Genomic DNA, 21,533 nt, shown 5'->3' with positions numbered 1-21,533 from the left:
CGATGTTGCGCAAATGGAAGAACGCAGTCTTACATATTTGTTTAATATGTGCGCTGAAGGACATATCCTGGTCAAAAATGACTCCAAGGTTCCTCACAGTGTTACTGGAGGCCAAGGTAATGCCATCCAGAGTAAGAATCTGGTTAGATACCATATTTCTAAGCTTTTCAGCGCCGAGTACAATGACCTCAGTTTTATCTGAGTTAAGAAGCAGAAAGTTAGTGGCCATCCAAGTCTTTATGTCTTTAAGACATTCCTGCAGTTTAACTAATTGGTGTGTGTTATCTGGTTTCATGGACAGATAGAGCTGGGTGTCATCTGCATAGCAGTGAAAATGTATGCTATGTCTTCTAATGATGCTGCCTAGGGGAAGCATGTATAATGTAAACAAAATTGGTCCTAGCACTGAACCCTGTGGAACTCCATAATTAACCTCAGTGTGAGAAGAGGACTCTCCATTTACATGCACAAATTGGAGTCTATTAGATAGATATGATACAAACCACTGCAGTGCAATACCTGTAATACCTACAGCATGTTCTAATCGCTCTAATAGGATATTATGGTCAACAGTATCGAATGCTGCACTAAGGTCAAGAAGGACAAGCACAGAGATGAGTCCACTGTCAGAGGCCATAAGAAGATCATTTGTAACCTTCACTAAAGCTGTTTCTGTGCTGTGATGAGCTCTGAAACCTGACTGAAACTCTTCAAATAAACCATTCCTCTGCAGATGATCTGTTAGCTGTTTGACAACTACTCTTTCAAGGATTTTTGATATGAAAGGAAGGTTGGAGATTGGCCTATAATTAGCTAAGACTGCTGGGTCTAGAGATGGCTTTTTGAGTAAAGGTTTAACGGCAGCCACCTTGAAGGCCTGTGGTACATAGCCGATTATTAGAGATAGGTTGATCATATATAAGATCGAAGAATTAATCAATGGCAGGACTTCTTTGAGCAGTTTTGTAGGAATGGGGTCTAAAAGACACGTTGATGGTTTGGAGGAAGTAATTATTGAAGTTAACTCAGAAAGATCGATTGGAGAAAAAGAATCTAACTTAACATCAATGGTACTAAGAGTAGCTGTAGATCATCTGTGGGATGATTATTGGTAATTTTTTCTCTAATGATAAAAATTTTATTTGTGAAGAAGTTCATGAAGTCATCACTAGTTAACGTTAAAGGGGTGGTTGGCTCAAAAGAGCTCTGACTTTTTGTCAGCCTGGCTACAGTGCTGAAGAGAAACCTGGGGTTGTTCTTATTTTCTTCAATCAGTGATGAGTAGTAAGCTGTTCTGGCTTTGCGGAGGGCTTTCTTATAAAGCAACAAACTATTTCTCCAGGCTAAATGATGATCCTCTAAATTTGTGACACGCCATTTCCTCTCCAGATTACGAGTCATCTGCTTTAGGGTACGTGTTTGAGAATTATACCACGGGGTCAGGTACTTCTGATTAGAGACCTTAGTTTTCACTGGAGCTACAGTATCCAGAGTCGTACGTAGTGAGGAGGTGAAATTATTAACAAGATAATCGACCTCTGTTGGGGTAGCGTTCAGATAGCTGCTCTGCTCTGTGTTGGTACAGGGCATTGACGATGATAACAGTGGCTGGATTATATTCTTAAACTTAGTTACAGCGCTTTCAGAAAGACATCTACTTTGATAAAGTCCACTCTCCACTGCTGCGTAATCAATTATTGTAAATGTTTAACTTCTTCTCTTTTTAACTCTCTAACAAACAAGCACTCTCGTGTGCATAGAGGGCTTAGATGTCTGTTTCATTTGATTTCATGCTTTACTCTTTCCTTTGTGCTGCCTTCTGTGTTTTGTTTTGTTTTCTGGTCTTGTTGCTTTGTTATGAATGAAAAATCAACTCCATTGAAGGGAAAAAAGGTTAATTCTCCTCCTTGGTACTGGTGCAGTGTTCAGCAAAATATCCATGTGACAGCTGAAAACAGCTGTGTTAGCTGTGTGTGCTAGCTCTGTGTGTAAGTGCAAAGCCCTCAGACCAGCCAGCGAGGCAGATTAAGCCCTTTGCCTTTTTTTAGTACTGTTACATGGACTGAGCCTGTTATGTAACAGGAGCACAGGTTGAGAACTCCCCACAGCGTCACAGCTGCAACCAAACAGCAGAAACACCACTGTACACTCCTCCTCTCATCTCTTCATGGGATGGGCACTGTGCAAATTTTAGTTTGTGGCACTTTAAATTTCTTACCACCAAATTTTGACACAAATACTACAAAGACAGTCAGACAAGAAAGCAAAAGTCATCTGAGACATTTGTGCTAACTTCATGAATTATTGAGAAAACAATCTGTCATAAATTTAGTCATCTCATCTGTCATCTCTGAGCATGCAACACATCAAACTTGAAGCAGATGGGCTACAGTGGAGTCTCTATTTCTGCTCCAGCAGAAGGAGCAATGAGTGACAAGGATGCCCGGTGCTGGAGTTGGCACCATTTCAGCAGGACAAGCCCCACAGATCCTGCATGTTGCAGATATAATATTGACATCTGTGGGGTTGTGAAATAATTCCTGTTTACAGACATTCATAGGAAAATTATACTTTCCTAAAGAGTTTCAGGTCTCATACTGAAGATAAAATGTTGCTGGTGTTGTAAGCCAGAGAGTCTGCTGGAGTTTTGTTTTTTTAGTTTTTTTTTAAAAAAAAGGACAAAAAAGGAGTCGATGTACTTTGTGACTGACTTGAAACAAACAAGATAATGTCCCTAGTGTGAGTTTAGTGTCAGTTTAGCTTCTGAAACTACAAATTGCAGTGAAATACCTTTTTGGGTGATGCAGTTTTTTGTGTGATAATGCAAAGCCACTGCATGAACTGAGTAAGATTTTCATGCTCACTTAGATATTCAAACTCTCGAGTTGATACCACTTCAACCATTTTCACAAAAAAAAAGGACCGTACACATCGTTGCTTTTGATGAATAACCCATTTTCTCTGAGGCGATGTTTGGGGGATATTGGTGTCACTTTTCAGACTGGAGCTGGAAAATAGACTGAATATCAAAGAAAGGGTGGGAAATTGGATCAGTTGCTTTGAGATTTAACATTTCAGTGCGCAGGATGATTGACAGGATTGTTTTATCACAATATAATGTCAAAACTAGAAGCCTCTTTGTTTGACAAGATGCCGTAATTTCTCTTTTAAATTACCTTGACATTTGTAGCCCTCTAGCATGAGATATGACGATATCGGCATCCGTCCAGGAGGTTATGGCCCTTGAAAAAGTCTGGACATTTTTTGCTAACATTTGGTATCAAATCTATGAATCAGTAAGCATGTGATGGAACCTGACACATTTCAAGGAAATCCTCCTGTGCAGAGCCAAAATAAAAACTATCTAGCCCGTGTATGTTTTGTTGTACACAAAAGCCTTCTGAACGTTTTGACTTACTATAATAATATTGTTTCTGCTTGTGCTTCTGCAGCCTTGCTGGTTAATTCAAGTGCTTTCTAGTACTTTTATGTCATTTTGATGGTTGAATAAAATCTAACATCATTCATGTGTTCCACTGAGGTTCGGCTCTCTGTGAGAGTCGAGACTGCAGCTCATGTTTGTGTCTCTGAGGAGTGCCGTCTGAGCAAAAGCACGATGTCTGCACAAAGCGTTAGGCACCTAGCAGTGCTCCTGATGGATTCATTATTAACACGTCTTTATTCAAGAAAGACGATGGTCTGCGGAAATGTGCTGAAGCAGAGAGAGGGAGTTTAGTTTTTATGGTCTAGAAGGAGAGGCGCTGAACTCAGTGGTATCAATTAGAGCTTATTTCAGTGCCTTACAAGTTCGTTTTGTCACACAGATAAAAGATCAAAGAGGGCAATATCAGCAGTGATAACACAGAGCTACACAAAACAGAGCCTAAACTCTTCTGTAGCTCCTTTCGTTCTCTTATTAAATGCAGCAAATTCCTGACCTCCACCTTCAAAGAGAATAATTAACTGCTGAGCTAAGAGGAGCTGTGACAGTGTTTAAACATCTCTGTTCATTCATTGGCTTTCAGAGCAGTTAAAGTCACAGATAGCGGTAAAGTAATTTCTTTTATCATGGCAATGATGAAACCTTGTCACACAGAGCAGGAACTATTTATTTTATTATGCCTTCCATAAAGGTTCCACGTTGGTTACTTTAACCAGAAGAGGTCTAAGCCATCAGGTAAAATGGCAAAGTATGTAATGTTTATCTCTGCAGTATCTTTTCTAACTGCAATAACTGAGTGATTCTTGTATAGGACCTTTTATTGTGATGTAACATTTTATGCATTCATTCAATAGTGTTGTAGCACATGTATTCTGAAAGAATAGGTTGTTCTAACAAAAAGTCATGTAAATAACTTCAATCCAGTTTTATTTATGTAGCACCAACACAACAGTTGAACTCAAGGCGCTTTATATTGTAAGGTAAAGACCCTACAACAATACTGAGAGAACTCCAGTAATCAGATGGCCCCCTTTGAACTAGCTTTTGGCAACAGTAGGAAGGAAAAACTTGCTTATAACAGGAAGAAACCTCCAGTAGAACCAGGCTCAGGGAGGAGCATGATTGTGCATTATATACCTGAGATTTTTAAAGTATTTTTACACAGGGAAAAGAACTAATATGGGATGTGCATTAGATCTTATGAGTTAAACTACGAAAATCAGTCATTGTCACACCTGAGAAGTCTTTGGTATTTATCTTAACAGGTTCAAAATCATTGTGACAGTTTGATCTGACTTAAGTTAACCTGACTGTTTGTCTCCACTCAAACAGGAGCATGATGATACTCCAACAGCATCCCTCTTGAACCTAGAGCCCACGGAACGTCTCATAGAGGTGTGAGACCCGCTTTTGTGCACATCTACAGCGTCGAACTGTCCGTATCTTTAAAGTCAAAGGAAATGCTGTCCTGTTGCTCTGTAAGTGATTACGGCTCTGCTGCTGTGTGTGGATTGCAGGTCAGTCCAGCGACACAAAGGAGGATCAGAGCCTCGCTGTCTGATCTCGACAACGAGGAGGCGATAGAAAACCTGTCCGTCCGCCAGCTGAAAGAGATTCTCGCCAGGAACTTTGTCAATTACTCTGGCTGCTGCGAGAAGTGGGAGCTGTTGGAGCGAGTGCATCGACTCTACAGAGAAAACGAGCAGAACAGGAAGTCAAGTGAGCACTTTGAATTTTCATCGTTTCTTACAAATTTCACTATTTTTTATTTTTTTCTTGATGAACACATTTTTTTTCTCCTTGTGCTTTAGTGGAAAATGTCAACATAACTGCAGGTAATTTACATTTAATTATGTCTATTCATCTGTGATTACAACATTGCATTTATGCCGCTGATGTGCTATAATTATGTGAGGAAGCATTTAATGCAAGAAAACCTGCTTTATTTGCTGCTTCACTTTTTATATTAATGAGCAAGTTCACTTCCCCCAAACTCATCTTCTTTGTTACTGCCCCTTCTTAACTATATAGTGGTTGCATATCCTCCACCTCTATGCAACAGTGGAGTTGGAGGTAAGTTTTTCTAAAAAAAAAAATAAAAAAAAGCCACATCACATACTATTTACATCTCCTCCATGATCGCCATTGTACTGATACTGCATTTGCAACTCATCTGCTAGACCAGTAAAGGCATGCTGCAGCTGCTTTTACTCACCCCATCTTTTACCATCTTCCTCTTTGTTGTGATATTGCAAGGGTGCTTTTTATTAAGTCATTATTTCCTGCCTGGTTCGGTGTGTCTGCATTCTGTCACTCGTGCTTCTTCTCATGTGTACGTCATCTCTGTTTATTCTGAAGGACAGCCTCTCATGCCGTCGTTAATGCCCTCTTTAAGGGCTTTTACCTCTTGATGAGCCGTCATGGTGCTTCAGTGGCAGCATGTCTTCAGGTGTAATTGCATTGTCAAGCTTCCTCGTTGACATGAAGGGCTTGCGGATCACATTAGCTCCTCTTATTAGTCAGCTGTGCACAGGCAGCAGACAGGCTGCAGCTGCATTGGTCTTTTCCTGTCACGCTAGATGTGAGCAGCAGGACCCAGATTTAGGCCAGTCAGCTGATCAGTCAGAAATCATTTAAGTGTTAGTAAAACCAGAGCACTGATACAATTTGCCGCTGTGATTTTAAATGGTTTTGATGGGAGAGGCTGTCTGCCTACCATCAGCATGTGTTGATCATTATGCATAGCTCAGTTCACAAGCTGTCACAGGACGGCTCAGCGCTTTCCTTTTGTTAGTATTGATATTTTATCTCCATCTCAAATAAATAAAACCCCTTATTTTGCCCTGTACATGGAAACATTTAGTACAGACAGGTTTATGTTGCTCTATTTGGCACTAACACACACATTTCAAAATAGAGCCTAGACTAAAACCAGAGCACAGACCTCTTGACATGTCTGCTAGTTCAGTTAACCATGCAGAAGGCCATATTGTTTGCAATATACAGGGCTCCAAAAGGAACCAACACCACAAAGACAGTCAAGCAAGCCTCGTTGGCATTGACATGTCAATCAAAGTTGCCGTACCCCTAATAATGCCTGTCTTTAATCCTTAATCAGATTTAAATGAGGTGGCAGCATCTTGTGGCATTTTAGAGCTTCACCAGTTTTTATCACCTCAGTACTGGCTTCACTGTTTCAGTCCAAGAAGAGGAAGGACCACATGCTTTTAAGTTTTTTAGTTTAGTTTTTTTGTTCTTTGTGTTTTTTTACTTTGGCATGGGAAGTGCAGGGATTTCGATTAGTCCGAGCACTAACTTGTCACCAAATAAAATGAATGGTAATATTTTTAATCGCTGGAGATGGAGAGCTTCCACCTCACAAGAAGTGTAGATATAAATATCTGCAATAAAGCTTCTTACTTAGGCAAAGTACTATCATTTTAAGTAACATCTCAAACCCACAGGGAGTGTAGGGCTGTAGTTTATTGGGCCGAACATTGGTGATGATGTTTGTGCTTATTATTCTGTCTTGCATGTGCACCTCAGTGCTGATCTCCATACACTCTTATGAGCCCACAGCAAAGAAGGATTGCTTATTGAAAATATTTATTTTATATATATTCCCATCCACAGATGGCGTCAAAGCTCAGCTGGCGGCTGATGAAAACCTGTGTCGCATCTGCATGGATGCCATCATCGACTGTGTGTTACTGGAATGTGGTCACATGGTAACTTGCACCAAATGCGGAAAGAGGATGAGCGAGTGCCCCATCTGCAGGCAGTATGTTGTGCGGGCCGTGCATGTCTTCAAGTCTTAAAACTCAGTGTGAGCGTGGGTGAGTGGGTGAATGTCGGCGCGGCTCTCAGGCGTGGCCCGAGCCCTGAATTTATCACTGAGAATGAACTGCTGTGCATGACGTCTCACAGGGCCTAATGCTGCAGCAGGCGTGAGCAACTTCTCGGTCTTAAAAACCACTGTTGTCTCTGGCCTACCACGGTTTGCCCTCCTGCCCTCCTGCCCTCCTTACTAACTTATGTTCCAGTCCCCCTTTCTCCACCCTGGTGGACCGGCATCGGCTGCATCGGGACTTTCATTTTCTCTGTCTTTGGCCATAAAACACACAGCAGAAGCCCCTGCCATCACGTTGTACTCGCCAGTGTCTGTTTAGATTCAACCCACAAGAGAGGAGTGGGCAGGAGGTGGTCCTGCGGGTACTTGAAGTGGACCGCCTTGTTATTTGTGGGGAAGAGAAGCAGTTAAAATATAAGATCCCAGGGTTTGAGTCAGTATGGTTTACACAGTCATGCCACATGGCATTGTGTCATTCTCCTTCAGTGTTGTTTTGTTTGTTTCTTTGTTTCTTTTTAGGATGTGCAATATCAGAAAAAAATAAAAAAGTAAAAAATAAAAAAGAGAAGTGTTCTTAGAAAATATTTATTATGCACCAGGTCATCTCACACAGGAGCATGTAGGGTGCCAAAAAAAATCATGCCTTGAGTTGATATTTGGTTAAGTTTCACAGTATATGCATCACATAACCAGCAAGCTTGGTGTGATACCTTATTCTTATTTTTCCATTTACTCAAATGAACTTTGGGGAAACAGAATGTGTACACGTGAGCCGGTTAACACTTACTGTGTGAAGGATTGTTTCTCCGTTGTCTCATCCAAGACTCCTGCAGTTTGCCGGTTGGTTAAGTCACAGTGTACATTCCTGCTAGATCTACTGTGCGAATGTTTATTAAGACAACGACAACAAAATGAACTCAAGGCCCACTTTCAAGCTTGTTGTAGAGCTTTTTGCTGCATTTTACAGTCTCTGTAATGTGATCGTTCATTGATTTGCCATTGACATGTTCCTTGATGTCACATGACTTAAGGTGGGAGATCATGTGAAAGGCCTCCTTCTTCTCCTGTGTACATTTTATTTCCCCACGTCCTTTCTCCTACTGGTCCATTTCTCCTCACAGTCATCGTGAAATGTACCTTAGGAGCTAAACTGATTTATAAATGTCACACGTCCACCAGTGATTATAGACAGGATGCACGTGAGACAGTTTTATTCCATCATCTTACAGTAACTCTAACACAGTGGAATATAAGTTCACTGCAAAATTGTGTAGCAGTTGTTACCAACTACGTTTCCTGATACAAAAAAGCAGAAGAGATAACATATCACTTGTCCATGAAGGACTTAAAAGATGATTAAATCAACAACTGTAACACAGCTATAAATGCACAACTACGTTAATCAGTTTAAGTCTTCTCGCATTTTACCAGCTTCTAAGGGAATTTTTCTGTGGACAGTAGAACCAGTCAGGCTGACAAATGATCCTACTGTGCAGCATATCATAAATAAGTGATGTTGCCTAATAGGACTGACACTATGGAAGCAAGAGTTTCTCATTTGGCAGCTTCTGTACTCAAATCTCTCTCCCATCTTTGCCGGGAGGAGCTAAGAGGTGAGGACGACACAGGAGCGAATGAAGTGAGCAGCTTCATTTAATGAAAACATACCCATGACATGCTGCTGGACGTCCCAGTAGGAGGCACTAAGTGGACCTTGAGTTTAGCCCCTGTATTTATCTACATTTTAAAGTTGGTTTAGTCTTCTATAGCTTTCACCAAGCAATACCATTTCATTTCCAAATTGATCACGTGTTTGTGTCATCCTTTTTAATGTCAGATCGTAGGAAGGTAACAGGTGCTACTCCTCTTTTTTTGTTTTTTTGTTTTTTGAGTGAAACTTCCTTACGCAGACGTTTTGCCACGTCGTTTCCAAATATCCATCACACAGTAAGAGGCAGCCTGATTTACTTTAACCTGTTATGCAAATAAAACATTTTGTTCTTGTCGGATGTCACTGAAGTATCTGTGTGTACAGTATGCCTGTGGTAAATAAAATAACTGCAATTTAATCGCTGTTAAGTAAATTGCATAGATAGCTTTTATTGTTGTTTACTGATACTTTATTAAATGTATATTTTTCCATTTACCTTGGAGTTGACATGATTAAAAATTCTAATCATTACAAAGGTTTAAAAAAAAAAAAAGAATTTACTGTTTTTCAGAATGTATTTCTGCTGGTTATGGTCACATGAGTTCGATCATGTCTCTCACTATTAAAGTTGCATCATAGTCTTGCTTTCTACAACCTTTCTGTTGTCTTCTGCTTCCAGTTCACTCGCACCATGCGATGTAGCAGTCGCTGTTACTCTGTCAGTTTGTTGTTGCTGCTGTCTCTCAAAGATGTCACTCACGGGCAGCTAAGGTATTATCAGAGTGAGAGCACATCATAAGCACTCGTAATCCTGGATCTTTATATTTTTGACTGTTCAACCTTTTTATTTTGGTAATCAAGATATTAAAAAAAGGATTTATTAGATTCAATAAAATGCAGTACTACAAACCAGAATGTAAAACCCTGCTTTTCATTTTATAAAACTGTGATATTCTCACTGATTGATATACTGTTTAAAAGTCTTGAGCCAATCCATGACTGATAGTGTTTTTCTATCCAAGTATGCTTTTACTGCATTGGTGGTGCGTTTGGGATCATTACAATACAAAAAAAAGTTAATCAGACACTTTCCAGATAGTATTGCAGCTATAGTGTCAATGCTTTGGGAATCATCCTGTTGAAGTAAAAATACATTTGTATGCCTGTCAAACTGTGTTATCTTGGATTTTTATCCAAGAAATGGGAACAAATGATGGAAAAAAAAGAAACTTCTGAGAAAATGGTTACAGAGTAGGACTGGACTCAAAATTACTGAAAAAGTAAAATTGTATTTTACAGCACCTTTTAAGAAAAAGATAAGTCCCTCAGAAAAAAGGAAATCGTTACCTAAATGCAAATCTAGAAAGTTTTTAGTTGCTCCCCAAAAGAGTCCACAGATTTCAAGTTTAGAAGGAAAGTGTTCCAGAGTCTGGGGGCCATGGTGGGAAAATCCTTGCCACCATGTCTCCTTTAGTTTTCAGGCTTGTATGATGTACAGTAAGCCCTGATTGACCAGACCTCGGGGACCTGCTGGGGATGTATGGCTGTAAAAGGTCACTGATGTAAGCTGGTCCTTGTCCATGAAGAGCTGTAAAAGTCAGAACCAGAATCTTGAAATGGACTCTTAATTTAATGGGGAGCCACTGCAGTTGGATCAGCAACATAAACTAGGCATGAATCTCTCAGGATTCACAAAAAGGGGCTTAATGATGAAAAAATTAAGTTAGACAAGGCTAGGCACTTATTCAGGATATGCAGCTTAGAAACATCTTTGGGCTTAAAAGATATATACAAGGGAATATATAGCAAATGTCCTCAAAGGTGCTCAAAATGTGCTGTAGAGGGAGCAGATATAATAGAAATATTAAAGGTCCTAGTACAGAACCTTGTGGCACACCATAGCTAAAGGAAGAAGACAAGGACCTGAAGCAGGAAAGCTTCGTTCAGACAGATGATGCGAACCACTCCAAAGCAGATCCAGATATACTCACCCAATATTTTAGCCTATAAAACAAAATGTGGTGGTGAGCAGTATCAAAAGCAGAGATCAGGTCCAATATTAGCAGACCAGAACAGTCTCCTGCCTCAGTCGGCATCAAAATCTCACTGGACACTAAGAAATGCAGTTTCAGTAGAATGAGCTCTAGAAAACCAGATTGAAATTTGCCATGTAAACTGTATTTGTCTAAGTAAGCTGCTTAGCCACAGTCTTTTCTAAAATCTTAGCAATAAATGACATTTTAAAATTGGTCTCTAATTGCTAAGAAGAGACGGGTCAAGCTTGTTTTATGTTTTATAAATGGATGGATGACAGTGTTCTTAAAATAAGCAGGGACTTGACCAGAGAACAGCGAGGTGCTGATTATAGTGAGCACAGAGGGACCAATAGAGTTAAAGACTTTTTTGAAAAAGTCGACTTTTCCAAAATCAAACTTTGAAAGACCTCCAGAAACCTGGGAGAAATATTGCTCAAGACCACTTTTAAAATTCTCAATAAAGTCTGGCTCGTTATAAGTAAAATATAAAGAAATGAGGGGTGGCTCAAGAGTTTTGCACAGGACTGTATAGGAGCAAGCGTATGGTAAATATTCACTTGTGAAACACAGAGGTAAATCTAACATGACCAGCTTTCCAGTATAAGATACAAACCTGTTACTGATTGAAACTCACACACTCATCAGTATTTAAAATGAATTTAATATCTCAAAGGTCGACTCTGAAGAGGCTTTGCGTGTACATTATGTACAGATAAATAGATCTGAAGTAATGTACTAAAATATTTCATGGAGACACGGCCTTTTAATAAAAACATAAAATTTTAAATGTAAACCCATCCACTGAACTGTATGGACTGGAGTGCTATTCAAAAATTACGCAAAAGACTTCTTTAGAAAAATCTGGAGTTTTAAAGAGGAAAACAAAATTCTATTAATCACTAAACTCATGAGTCAGTCAAAACTTCCAACAACTTCTGAATGTCTTAATACAATTATAAAGAGTATAGGTGCACAGTAAGAACATTGCTTATGAATTTGAAACTTTATCACTGAATGACAGGTCACAATGTACTTACATCAGAAGATCAACTCAAAATATCATAAAAAAAATAAATAAATAAACCAGTGTTAATGTGTTTTTTGTTTTCAGTGAACCTTCTGGCTAACAAAGGGGAAAAAAAGCCTTTTTTTACTTTTATATTTTACAGACATCTTTCATACAACCCTCTGCTGACCTTTTCACTTTTCTCCTATACTGGATACAGTGTATTTGGTCTCATGCTGAGTTTCTGGTGAAGGCCTCACATTTTGAGATTGGAATGGCTTCACTGTTATTGGTTTCACTTGTTTTCTCAATGTTGTTGTCAATTTCCTTGGAACATGACACTTTAGGCATATAAAGCCCAAAATAAGAGCGATTTACAAAGTAGAGACACTCAGCTGCATTTTTCATTTGTATGTCTGATCCTCTTTTCTAAATTTAAACCTTATGGGCTTTACAGATTCTTTACTTCTTGCATGATTCAGCACACAGTCTCTTCTTTATGGTAACGTGGAGTTCAGCTGGAGTAAACATGGTTATATCGTTTAACTGTTACTAACTCTACTGACAGTGGTGTAAACATGTCTGCATGCAGAGCTAAAACGCTTCCTTCCACAAAGCACCGGGAATACTAAAGAGTAATGGAGATGTTTTTATCTTATAATAGCCCAGTTACCTACAAGCTGTTAGTAAAATTAGCAGAACGTTTTAGTGTTTAAAAAATATGCTTTATACACTGTACACTGTATAGTGTATGTAAGAATACATTCATGTATTCGTATTGACCGCATCAGTGCAAATAACTAGATATTTCATCCAAACGGACATGGAAAACAAAATATACAGTACCTTTATCTAAAAGGAAGCAGAACTCTGGCATATACAATAATAAAATATAAAAACACCCACACAAACAAAAACTACCATCCTACAAGTCTGGCAACAAATCGTTAGACCTTTGTCTCTCGACAATAAAAAGCTTAACAGTAATGCCAACTAATAATCGCTTTCAGTGCTGTGATACTGTACAGTGGTGCATTTAATAAAAGCTACTTTTAGCCACTCCCTTATTGGAAAGGGGTCACCACAGCGGGTAGCTCCGCGTGTTTTAATTTGGCTGTTGTTTTTCTTTTTTTATGTCCGAATGCCCTTCCTGACGCAGTCCTCAAAGGGATTCGTGTCTCCTCCCTCCCCGGATACTGGGGGTTCCTTCGCTTATTAGGCGAATTTGAAAACCACTACAGCATGGAGCCACTACAGTGGTCCATTTAATACTGCACATAAATGTATGAAACACTTTCTGATACAAAAATATTCTTCTATAATGCAATAAACTTTGCATTGAAACAAAAAATAGTCTTTAAACACCAAAAAGATAACCAGGATACAATACATAAAACAATCAATATAAAGAATAAATAACGTATAAACAGGTGTGACAACAAAAACGTATATATATACATATATATATATATATATATCCATTACTGGACCATTTTTACATTCTTGCTTAGCAGCGCAAACTCCCTTTATATCAGTTTTCCAGGAGTCCTTCACGCTCTCTCACACACAAGTAAGCAGTCTTCTGCTGCCTCCATGTGGACGGCACTTTTACTACTTGTGAAAAAAAAAAAATCACACCAGAGTTGTCCGTGTGCCTAACTGATCTTCTGCAGCAGTTTATCCTCAATGAGTTCAAACTGCACACTGACGGACATTTCGGCGATGAACTGGTCACATCCTTCCTTGGTCACCTGTTTGCAGTATCGCAGGTCGATATGGCAAATGCTTCCACAGCGCTTGAAATAGGTCAGCGACTGGTCTGTGACCCTGTTACAGACTGCAGGGAGAAATTGGGTTGGAAAAAAAATTAAATGGTGTATAACAGGTCACCTGCGCTGAAACAGACTCTGCACACGCATGGATTAATCAGCCTTTTGGGACAGGAGCTCAAACGGTCTCAGTATGGTGAGGTTTCTAAAATGGCCCTTTGATTTACTGCATTAAACATTTAATAATATTCTTGGAAGAAAAGTATTGAGTTATTTTTATCAGTTCTGCACAGGCCACTGAACAAGATTTCCTCTCCAAAATTACAGTACTGTGCAAAAGTCTTGACTCACCCCTTATTTCTTTATGCTTTGGATCCAAGGAGCCAGATTTTCTAGGAATTTCTTCATGCGATCTTAAGCAATAGGCTTTGTGAAGTCATTTCAACATTTTTCTTACACACTGGCTGCTTTTCACTATTTTTCAGTCCAGTCCTTGTACCTGACATTTTCAGAGTAATGTTTTTGTTTGTCTGTTTGTTTGTTAAGCCAAAGCCACTTAAGACTGACCTATGAATCATTTAAGAACCAAAAAGGTACGTAAGTCTAGAGATAAACCAGTGTTGTGTCAACACATAACAGAAAGCTTGACAAAAAAGAAATTAAAAATTTTTTACTAGTAGCCAGTCAGCTCAGCCTGGTGCGCAATGCAAAACTAAACAAGCACAGGACCAAAGAAGAAGTGGCAGGGCTACAAAAATCTATCTACAACCGATAAACAGTATCTGAAAGCTGGGTCCTGAAGAACTAGGAAAACATCCAAAGACTGAACACAGGACCTGAGACATGCATCTGACCCCTCAGTTGATCCATCTACTGTTCACTGAAGCCTACTTTGCGGTCTACAAACATCAAGTCATAATCAGTCTCAATCTCTCACTCTGTTTTTGCCGTATATGCTGTACTTCAGTGTATATTTGCACAATTTTTAATAAACTTCTGCACCTAATTTCAACATATAAAGGAATGAGGGGTGATGGGAGTTATTTGCACAGTACTATAACTGCATTATTTATTAATATTGGACCTAAGTTTTCTAAAGCACGGTGTTGCTAGTGGGGCTAAATATCAAGCTGTTTTATACATTCACTGGGATTATCTACAGGGGACAGAGGTGATAATTCAGTATTCAGGTCTAATACATTTTGATTTCAGCCAGTCAGTGCAATGAGTCTAATCCAGGTAGATTTAGAGCCTACAAAGACAGACTCATACCTGACAGATTGATGTCAGTGAGTGAGTCTCTGGTGGTTGTCCCCGCAGCAGTCAGGATGTTAACCGACTGGTCAGTAACGTGGTTGCAGTAGCTGAGGTCCAGCTTAGATAAGAGGGGCATGTAACGAATGATGAGGCGCAGAGACGTGTCGGTGATGTCCAACCCTGCCAGACGCAGGTCCTCTACATTACGCAGTTTACTCCTGTTGTCCAACTGACCTACAAAATGTGTAAAAACACAGGGGAGGAGATTACCAGAGGGATTAAGTAAAGAGAGATGATTCATGGTATATCGTTAATGAGCATGGAAAAGAAACAAATCCCCCAACAGTGAAGTAATCCTACTAACAACTGCTGTCTCTGGATCTAAAGCCTGACATAACTTATCTCTCTGCCACAAAGCTGCATTGTTGTCTACAAACAACATTAAAGGCACACATCGCACATCTGGGTGACATGTTCCTGCAACATGGCTGCTTTAGCCAAGACTCCAATTTTGCATTCATTCATGGCTAATAATTCTGCATTCAACAGAAAATATACCAGTTATAGCAATTTGCTAAATTGGAGAGGTCAGACTTTTTAAATTTATGCAGGTCTTCAACAGGAACCAGTGGGTTGGCTCTCGGTCAGAGTTACAGACCAGGTAAGGAAGTGGCCAATTATTGATAGACTGATTAATTTGATGTTTTATTTTGGTTAGTTATCAGAATTTGTTGACACAGAGCTCCTTTCATTCATTTCTGATACTACGCAAGGTCTCAATTTGGTTTAGGTCAGGATGCTGCCTGGACAGACCATGCAGGACCACTTTAAAGTCAAACAATGAATTGCTCTGTCTTCACATGGGTTCAGTAAGATATCAGACAAACTAAGAACTACTGAGCAGGGAGAGTAAAGTATGTTTAAAATCCTGCCCGAGTCAGTATTTATAGTGTACACATTATTTATGATAAAGGCAATTTACACTACTCTTGCTCAATCTCAGTCTTACTTTTTACTCTTCTTTAACTTTGCCTCATTTTTATTTTTATTGGTGGGGGTTTTCAAAGTCACTGTTGCATGCAGATTTTGCACACATCCATCACACAGTAAAGGCCCTTCACTATGCACCTGAAACATTTTAACTTGTAGTTTATCTACAGTACATGGTACTATTGTTATTCTTAATGCTGTAACACAATAATTTCCCTTTTAGGATCAATCAATTAATCTATGCACCAATCAATCTACTTTTCTATCTATTATGGCCAAACACCTCCACTTTGGTCTCAGTCTTGTGGTTTGCGCAGATGCAAACCTAAGCCTCTTTTTTAGAGAGAAGATACGTTCCCCTGGCAACCCTTTCAAAGAAGTCATACTTGTTCAGTCTTTTTTCCAATTTTGCCATCACGAGCTTTGACATGCAAAATGCTAACAGAGACTTGTAGACTCTGAGATGTAGCTCTTGGGTGTTTTGCAGTTTCTCTGCACATTGCACAGTCTGACTTTGGGGAGAATTTGCTGGGACATCCATTTTGCCACTGAGGTGCTCACACTTGCTGATGATCACTTAATCAAGTGCTTTTTTTTTAGCAGCACCTGGCTGCTACTGACCTTCTTAATCCCTATGAAAGCTGTAACAGTGTATTTGGCTTTCACAGGACTCTATGCAGTCCTGTGAAGATGTTCTTTTTCAGGACAGAGGGAAATCTTTTCCACAAACAGGAAAAAAGGGAAAATTCATGTAGCTGAACATGAATCGGTAGATTAGAGCTTGTGATAGAGCTGCCATTTGACTGTGGAGGCTTTTTAAAAACAGTTTTAACAGGTTGAGATAAATTCAGGGGAAGGGCATGTGTGAAAACAGCTCTCAAAGACATTTAGTTTAGTACATAAACTTCATCTGAGCTTGTCTTTAGATGAATTTGTATTCTACCATTATAAAACGGAGTGACTTGAAGTATAGTGATTCAGAAAAGAAAACACAGACAGAGTCACTATACCAACAATCTCCTTTCCCCCCTCTGTAATCAAGCTCTCTCACTCAGTCAATAATGTTGTCCTGGTGTTTGACAGAAAAACGGTTGGTACCTGGCCTATTATCTGTGGGAGGCGACAGCAAGTCTCTCATCTGAGCGTCTTTCAGTCCCTCGACCCACTGAACATCCAGAGTTCGCAGGAGAGGACAGCTGGAGGTGCAGAGAGCAGAGACGGCTACCCATGAGCATCCAGAGAGAAGCAGCACACGTAGACCTGCAGGGACACAAAAAACCTTGTTATAGACAGTTCCTAAAGTTTGGTTTGGTGTTTGATTTCATGTGGACAAATGCGACAATGTGGCATCTGCTTCTTCGTTTTCTGTCTCAGATGTAGTATTCTTGGTGTAGCAAAGAAAAAAAACATCCTCTACAAATGTCAGCACACGAAAATTACATTTAATCAAATACTCCACTCCCCCCCCAATAAATAAATAAATAAATAAATAAATAAATAAATAAAATAAAACGCACATAATGAATGGATTTGAATTAGAAATTCTCTGGAAGATTGAACAGTGACATACCATCCACACAGAGAGGCTGAGCTGTGCTCCGATACAGTATTATACATCATATTGTATACAGCTGCTGGCAATGACCACAGGGTGAATCAATGCACCCTCATGGCTACTCAGGCGTAAGTAAAACCTGTTCACACCACTCTTCCAGAAACCTTATGAGATGAGCTGCAGCGACGACTGTGGCTGCGATTTGGGCTGTGTCTGGAAAGGTTTAACACCAACTACATGCACTGGTTGCATTACATTTATGTTGCAGTATTTCTGAACTCTTGGAATGCTAACACATGCTAACACGTGAGCTACATAAGGACCACAGATCTAAATAATTTTATTACCACAGAATCAGCCATAAACTCCAAACCATAACCACATTTACCTCCACAATCAGGCAAAGCAGCTGCAGCAGAGCTAACAGGCATTAGCTCCACACTGCGGCCACTCTGCCTGTTGAAACATCCTTTCAATAGACTGCAAATATCCTCTAAGAGTACGGCATAAGCCTCAAGAGAAAAGGAAAAATGATTCTGAATTATTCCCAAAAGTAGTTTGAAAATATTTTCCAACATGTGACCATTAGGGGGCTCTGTAACATGATGAGCTCACTACATTTGGTTTTGTAGTGAGACGAACGTGCTGACACCCCCAAAAAATTACATAATATTGCCGTATATCTGGTTTATTTGCCACAATTATGGCCAAAGGGTGGTAAAACTGTTTTGCAGCGAGTCTCTTCCTTTTCACGACTAAGCTAAGAGTGAAGACGTAAGCTTGGAAAATAAGGACAATTACAAATTGTCAGTCCTCAAAATGGACTGACACTACATAATGAGTGAGATTAACTAGTTTTAAAAATGTCTCTTTCTAAAGCCCGTCAGACCAACTCCCTAAATTGTGTCATGTTTCCGGTGTTAATAAACAGATAAATACACAAAACTGCCACATAAAATCCTTCATCATTACCTGTACATGTCACTAAGGCTGTTTCATACAGACACAAACACACCTGTGTATTGCTGGGTGGATTTACTTACCTGGAAGTCTGTTGATGAGCCAGCTGAGCTGCTTCTTGGAAATGTTGGTCCAACTGAGGTCTAGGGCTACCGGCTGTCTGCGGATGATCCCGCTCAGCATCAGGGGAGTGATGGACTTGCAGCGGTTCAGATTGATGTGCTTCCAGAGCCTTTTGTCACAGCACCTGATGAGAGAGACAGCGGACGTTTTCGCTGGACTGCTGTGTGATGAAGTGCAGAAGGCACGTTTTTCATCTCCATCTTTCTACTCACCATCTGTTCCAGGTCCGGCAGACACGCATGCAGATGCAGAGATCTCTGTGACTGAGGTGACCGAACACCATCATCCAGGTCTCTCGCTGCATCACATGCGCTTCGCCGTCGTTCAGGGGCAGTCTGTCGGGCGGGGGGCTGATGGGAGGGGGCCGGATCACGTGGCGCTCCATTTGGATACACTTCGGTGGCGACCGGCAGGGAAGCGGTCGAGGGCATATTGGTGCGATCGGTGTGTTTCTGTTCCAACTGAGCGGCGAGTAGCCACGCGGCATCCCGTTCATCTCCCGCCCCCGGTGTCGCAGCCAGTCGCCCAGGTCGCTGCTGCCATTATTAAGAGGCCACCTGGGCTTCTGTTCGTCCACTTCACTCTCGGGCTCAGATTTCACTGGCCTTTGATTCTGATTGGTCAAGCTGTCTTCTGTTTTCAGCGGCAGTCTGTTTTGATTGTTTACGCCTTCTTCCATTTTAAGGGCTTTACGACTCGGATTAGCAGGTGGGTCCTCAGTTTTTAGTGGTTTTCGGTTCTGATTGGTCAGGGAGTCTTCGGTCTTAAGTGGTCGACGATTGAGGTTGGCTGGGCTGTCCTCCTCCTTCTTCACTGAGCCCAGCTTCTGGCTGCTCAGACAGTCTTCTATCTTCGGAGTCTCCTGGCTGAACTCTTTGCTCGCCTCCTTGTTGGGGAGCCGCTTACGCTGATGTCGTGCTTTAAGCTGAGCGGAGCTTCTCTCTTGGGCTTCTCCCGACTCACCGCTTGGTCCCGCTCTGGGAGAGTTAGAGGATGTCTGGTCACTTTCTCTGGCTGCAGACGTTCTCAGCAGCGGGCTTAGAAGGACCTTAGCTTTGTCCTCTGCATTATTGTCCCTCTCTTTTTTCACCGTCACCTCTTCCTCAGCATCCCCATCTTGGTCCTCATCGTCATACTCATTTTTCTCCCTTAAATGCATCCTCTCCAAGGACAGCCCATCTTCTTCATGATCCTCCTGGTCGTCTTCTTCATCACCGTGATCATTCTCTCTCTTAATATGCTGAAGCAGCTTCGAAGTAAATGAATCATCCGGTTTTGAAAGCTTCTTCTAAGAAAGAAAAGAGGGAGCGTAATTATGTTTTGAAAGCAGACGGAATTATCAGCTTTTCCACATAAAAATCAGGACTTTCAATTAAGTTCTTGTTTCTTTGACATATTTTAAATATATTCGAGTTTTTAATTAAACATCTGCAGACAAATATTTGAAAACTTTAGTGCCTGTCTGCATTTTATGCAACATCTTAAACCAAGGTTGACAAAAAAATATCGTACTCTGCAAAAGTCTTGAGCCATGCCTCATTTCTTTAATTTTCACTGGAAAATGACCACCTTTATTCTCAAACACAGCCTGAACTCTCTTAGGCAGCTTTCTTGTCATTTCTTCAGGTCTTTAGGAATAGTTCTCCAGGCTTCTTGAAGGACATTCAAAGCTCTTTTTTGGATGTTGGCTGGCCTTCGTTCTGTTCTGAGGAGGCCCATCCATGACTGTTAGAGTTACACTCCGTATTTTCCATCCTGGTATGCTTTTACTGCGTGCTTTCTACATGGGATTGCATGTTGGATCAAAATCTGACTGTAATTTTCTGCTTTCATAATTCCAACACCACTGGCTGAAATGCAGCCTTAAACCAGGACAGAGCCTCCACCATGCTTTCCAGACTGCTGTAGACACTCACTGTTGTATCTCTCCTCACCTCCTCCATGTGTATAGTTGTATAGTGTAGTTGTATAGTTATCATTATAGTATTGTATAGTTAGTAATTATTACCTTTGTATCCCTTAATTTTACCAAAATTTAGCACGTTATTTATTTGTAATTTCTAGTTTTATATCTCTTGGAGATATATCTTTTATATAGTTATAAATGCACCATGGGGGCTTGGGGTGAAACAGAATTTCGGTACACTGTATACTGTGTATACTGCTGTATTGACAATATGAATCTTGAAATATATTGATAACAATTAACTAAAACTAGAGATGGCACGATACCACTTTTTTATGTCTGATACCGATATGAATCCGATAGTGTGTTTTTTAATCAATAAAACTGTTTTTTTAATATATTGCTGCATTTTGTATAAGTTCATACTCAAGTTTAAATAAACAACAACACTAAAGCTATTCTGTCATACCTGTAGGCAAAAAAATACACTGCACCCAAAATATTTCATAGTTCAGCAACACTGATCAATCTAATAAACTTAAGCCTGCTCAATCCTTCCTGTTCTGGTATTTTAAAGAGTACTTAGCAGAAATATTAAGCAACCTAACTAATAGGGTTGCAAACTCCCAGCAAAAAAAATAGGGAACCACCCTCCACCTCATGATGCTTAATCGACGTAATCAACTTTAATTTGATGCAGGGGGAAAAAAAATGCACAGAAATAATTTATTTTTCAAGAATAATTAAATAGATTCAACATCTTTCTTCAACAGAACTGCAGACTGCACAGATGGTATCTTCCCAAAGGAAAAAGCACTATAGCTTACTAAGGTATATTAGACTTAACAGTTACTATATACAGTAATGGACTTCTATACATTTTACATCAGATTAAAACTTTGGGTGTAAGATTCAGATAATTATTTATTAAAAGCTAGACATTTTAAATGAGAATAAGAAAGAAAAGTATGTCCTTGTGCCCCCCTTT

General features: G+C 40.0%; 2 protein-coding genes across 11 annotated transcripts in view; one reads left to right on the top strand and one right to left on the bottom strand.

Annotated features, from left to right (window-relative positions):
* Window positions 1-17,465, top strand: part of rnf34b (ring finger protein 34b) — a 29,095-nt gene extending 11,630 nt beyond the window's left edge. For 3 of the 5 annotated variants that reach the window (XM_085168303.1, XM_085168302.1, XM_085168305.1), the window contains 5 exons: window positions 4,775-4,837; window positions 4,960-5,161; window positions 5,254-5,277; window positions 5,474-5,515; window positions 7,076-17,465. In XM_085168303.1, coding sequence (XP_085024429.1) covers window positions 4,775-4,837; window positions 4,960-5,161; window positions 5,254-5,277; window positions 5,474-5,515; window positions 7,076-7,260 — 516 coding nt within the window. In that variant the 3' untranslated portion in view covers window positions 7,261-17,465. The remainder of the gene's footprint in view (window positions 1-4,774; window positions 4,838-4,959; window positions 5,162-5,253; window positions 5,278-5,473; window positions 5,516-7,075) is intronic. The other 2 variants (XM_085168306.1, XM_085168307.1) reach the window with 2 other exon arrangements.
* kdm2bb (lysine (K)-specific demethylase 2Bb) overlaps window positions 5,532-21,533 on the bottom strand; it is a 33,765-nt gene continuing 17,763 nt past the window's right edge. For 5 of the 6 annotated variants that reach the window (XM_085168290.1, XM_085168293.1, XM_085168294.1 and 2 more), the window contains 5 exons: window positions 18,852-19,927; window positions 18,600-18,763; window positions 17,100-17,261; window positions 15,027-15,245; window positions 5,532-13,822 (listed from right to left, as the gene is read on the bottom strand). In XM_085168290.1, the coding sequence (XP_085024416.1) occupies window positions 13,641-13,822; window positions 15,027-15,245; window positions 17,100-17,261; window positions 18,600-18,763; window positions 18,852-19,927 (1,803 nt within the window). In that variant the 3' untranslated portion in view covers window positions 5,532-13,640. The remainder of the gene's footprint in view (window positions 13,823-15,026; window positions 15,246-17,099; window positions 17,262-18,599; window positions 18,764-18,851; window positions 19,928-21,533) is intronic. The other variant, XM_085168292.1, reaches the window with a different exon arrangement.

Source organism: Neolamprologus multifasciatus, chromosome 7 (assembly GCF_963576455.1).
Source record: "Neolamprologus multifasciatus chromosome 7, fNeoMul1.2, whole genome shotgun sequence".
NCBI lineage: Eukaryota > Metazoa > Chordata > Actinopteri > Cichliformes > Cichlidae > Neolamprologus > Neolamprologus multifasciatus.
Note: the sequence above shows the minus strand (reverse complement) of the source record. Positions and strands in the feature narration are given on the sequence as shown.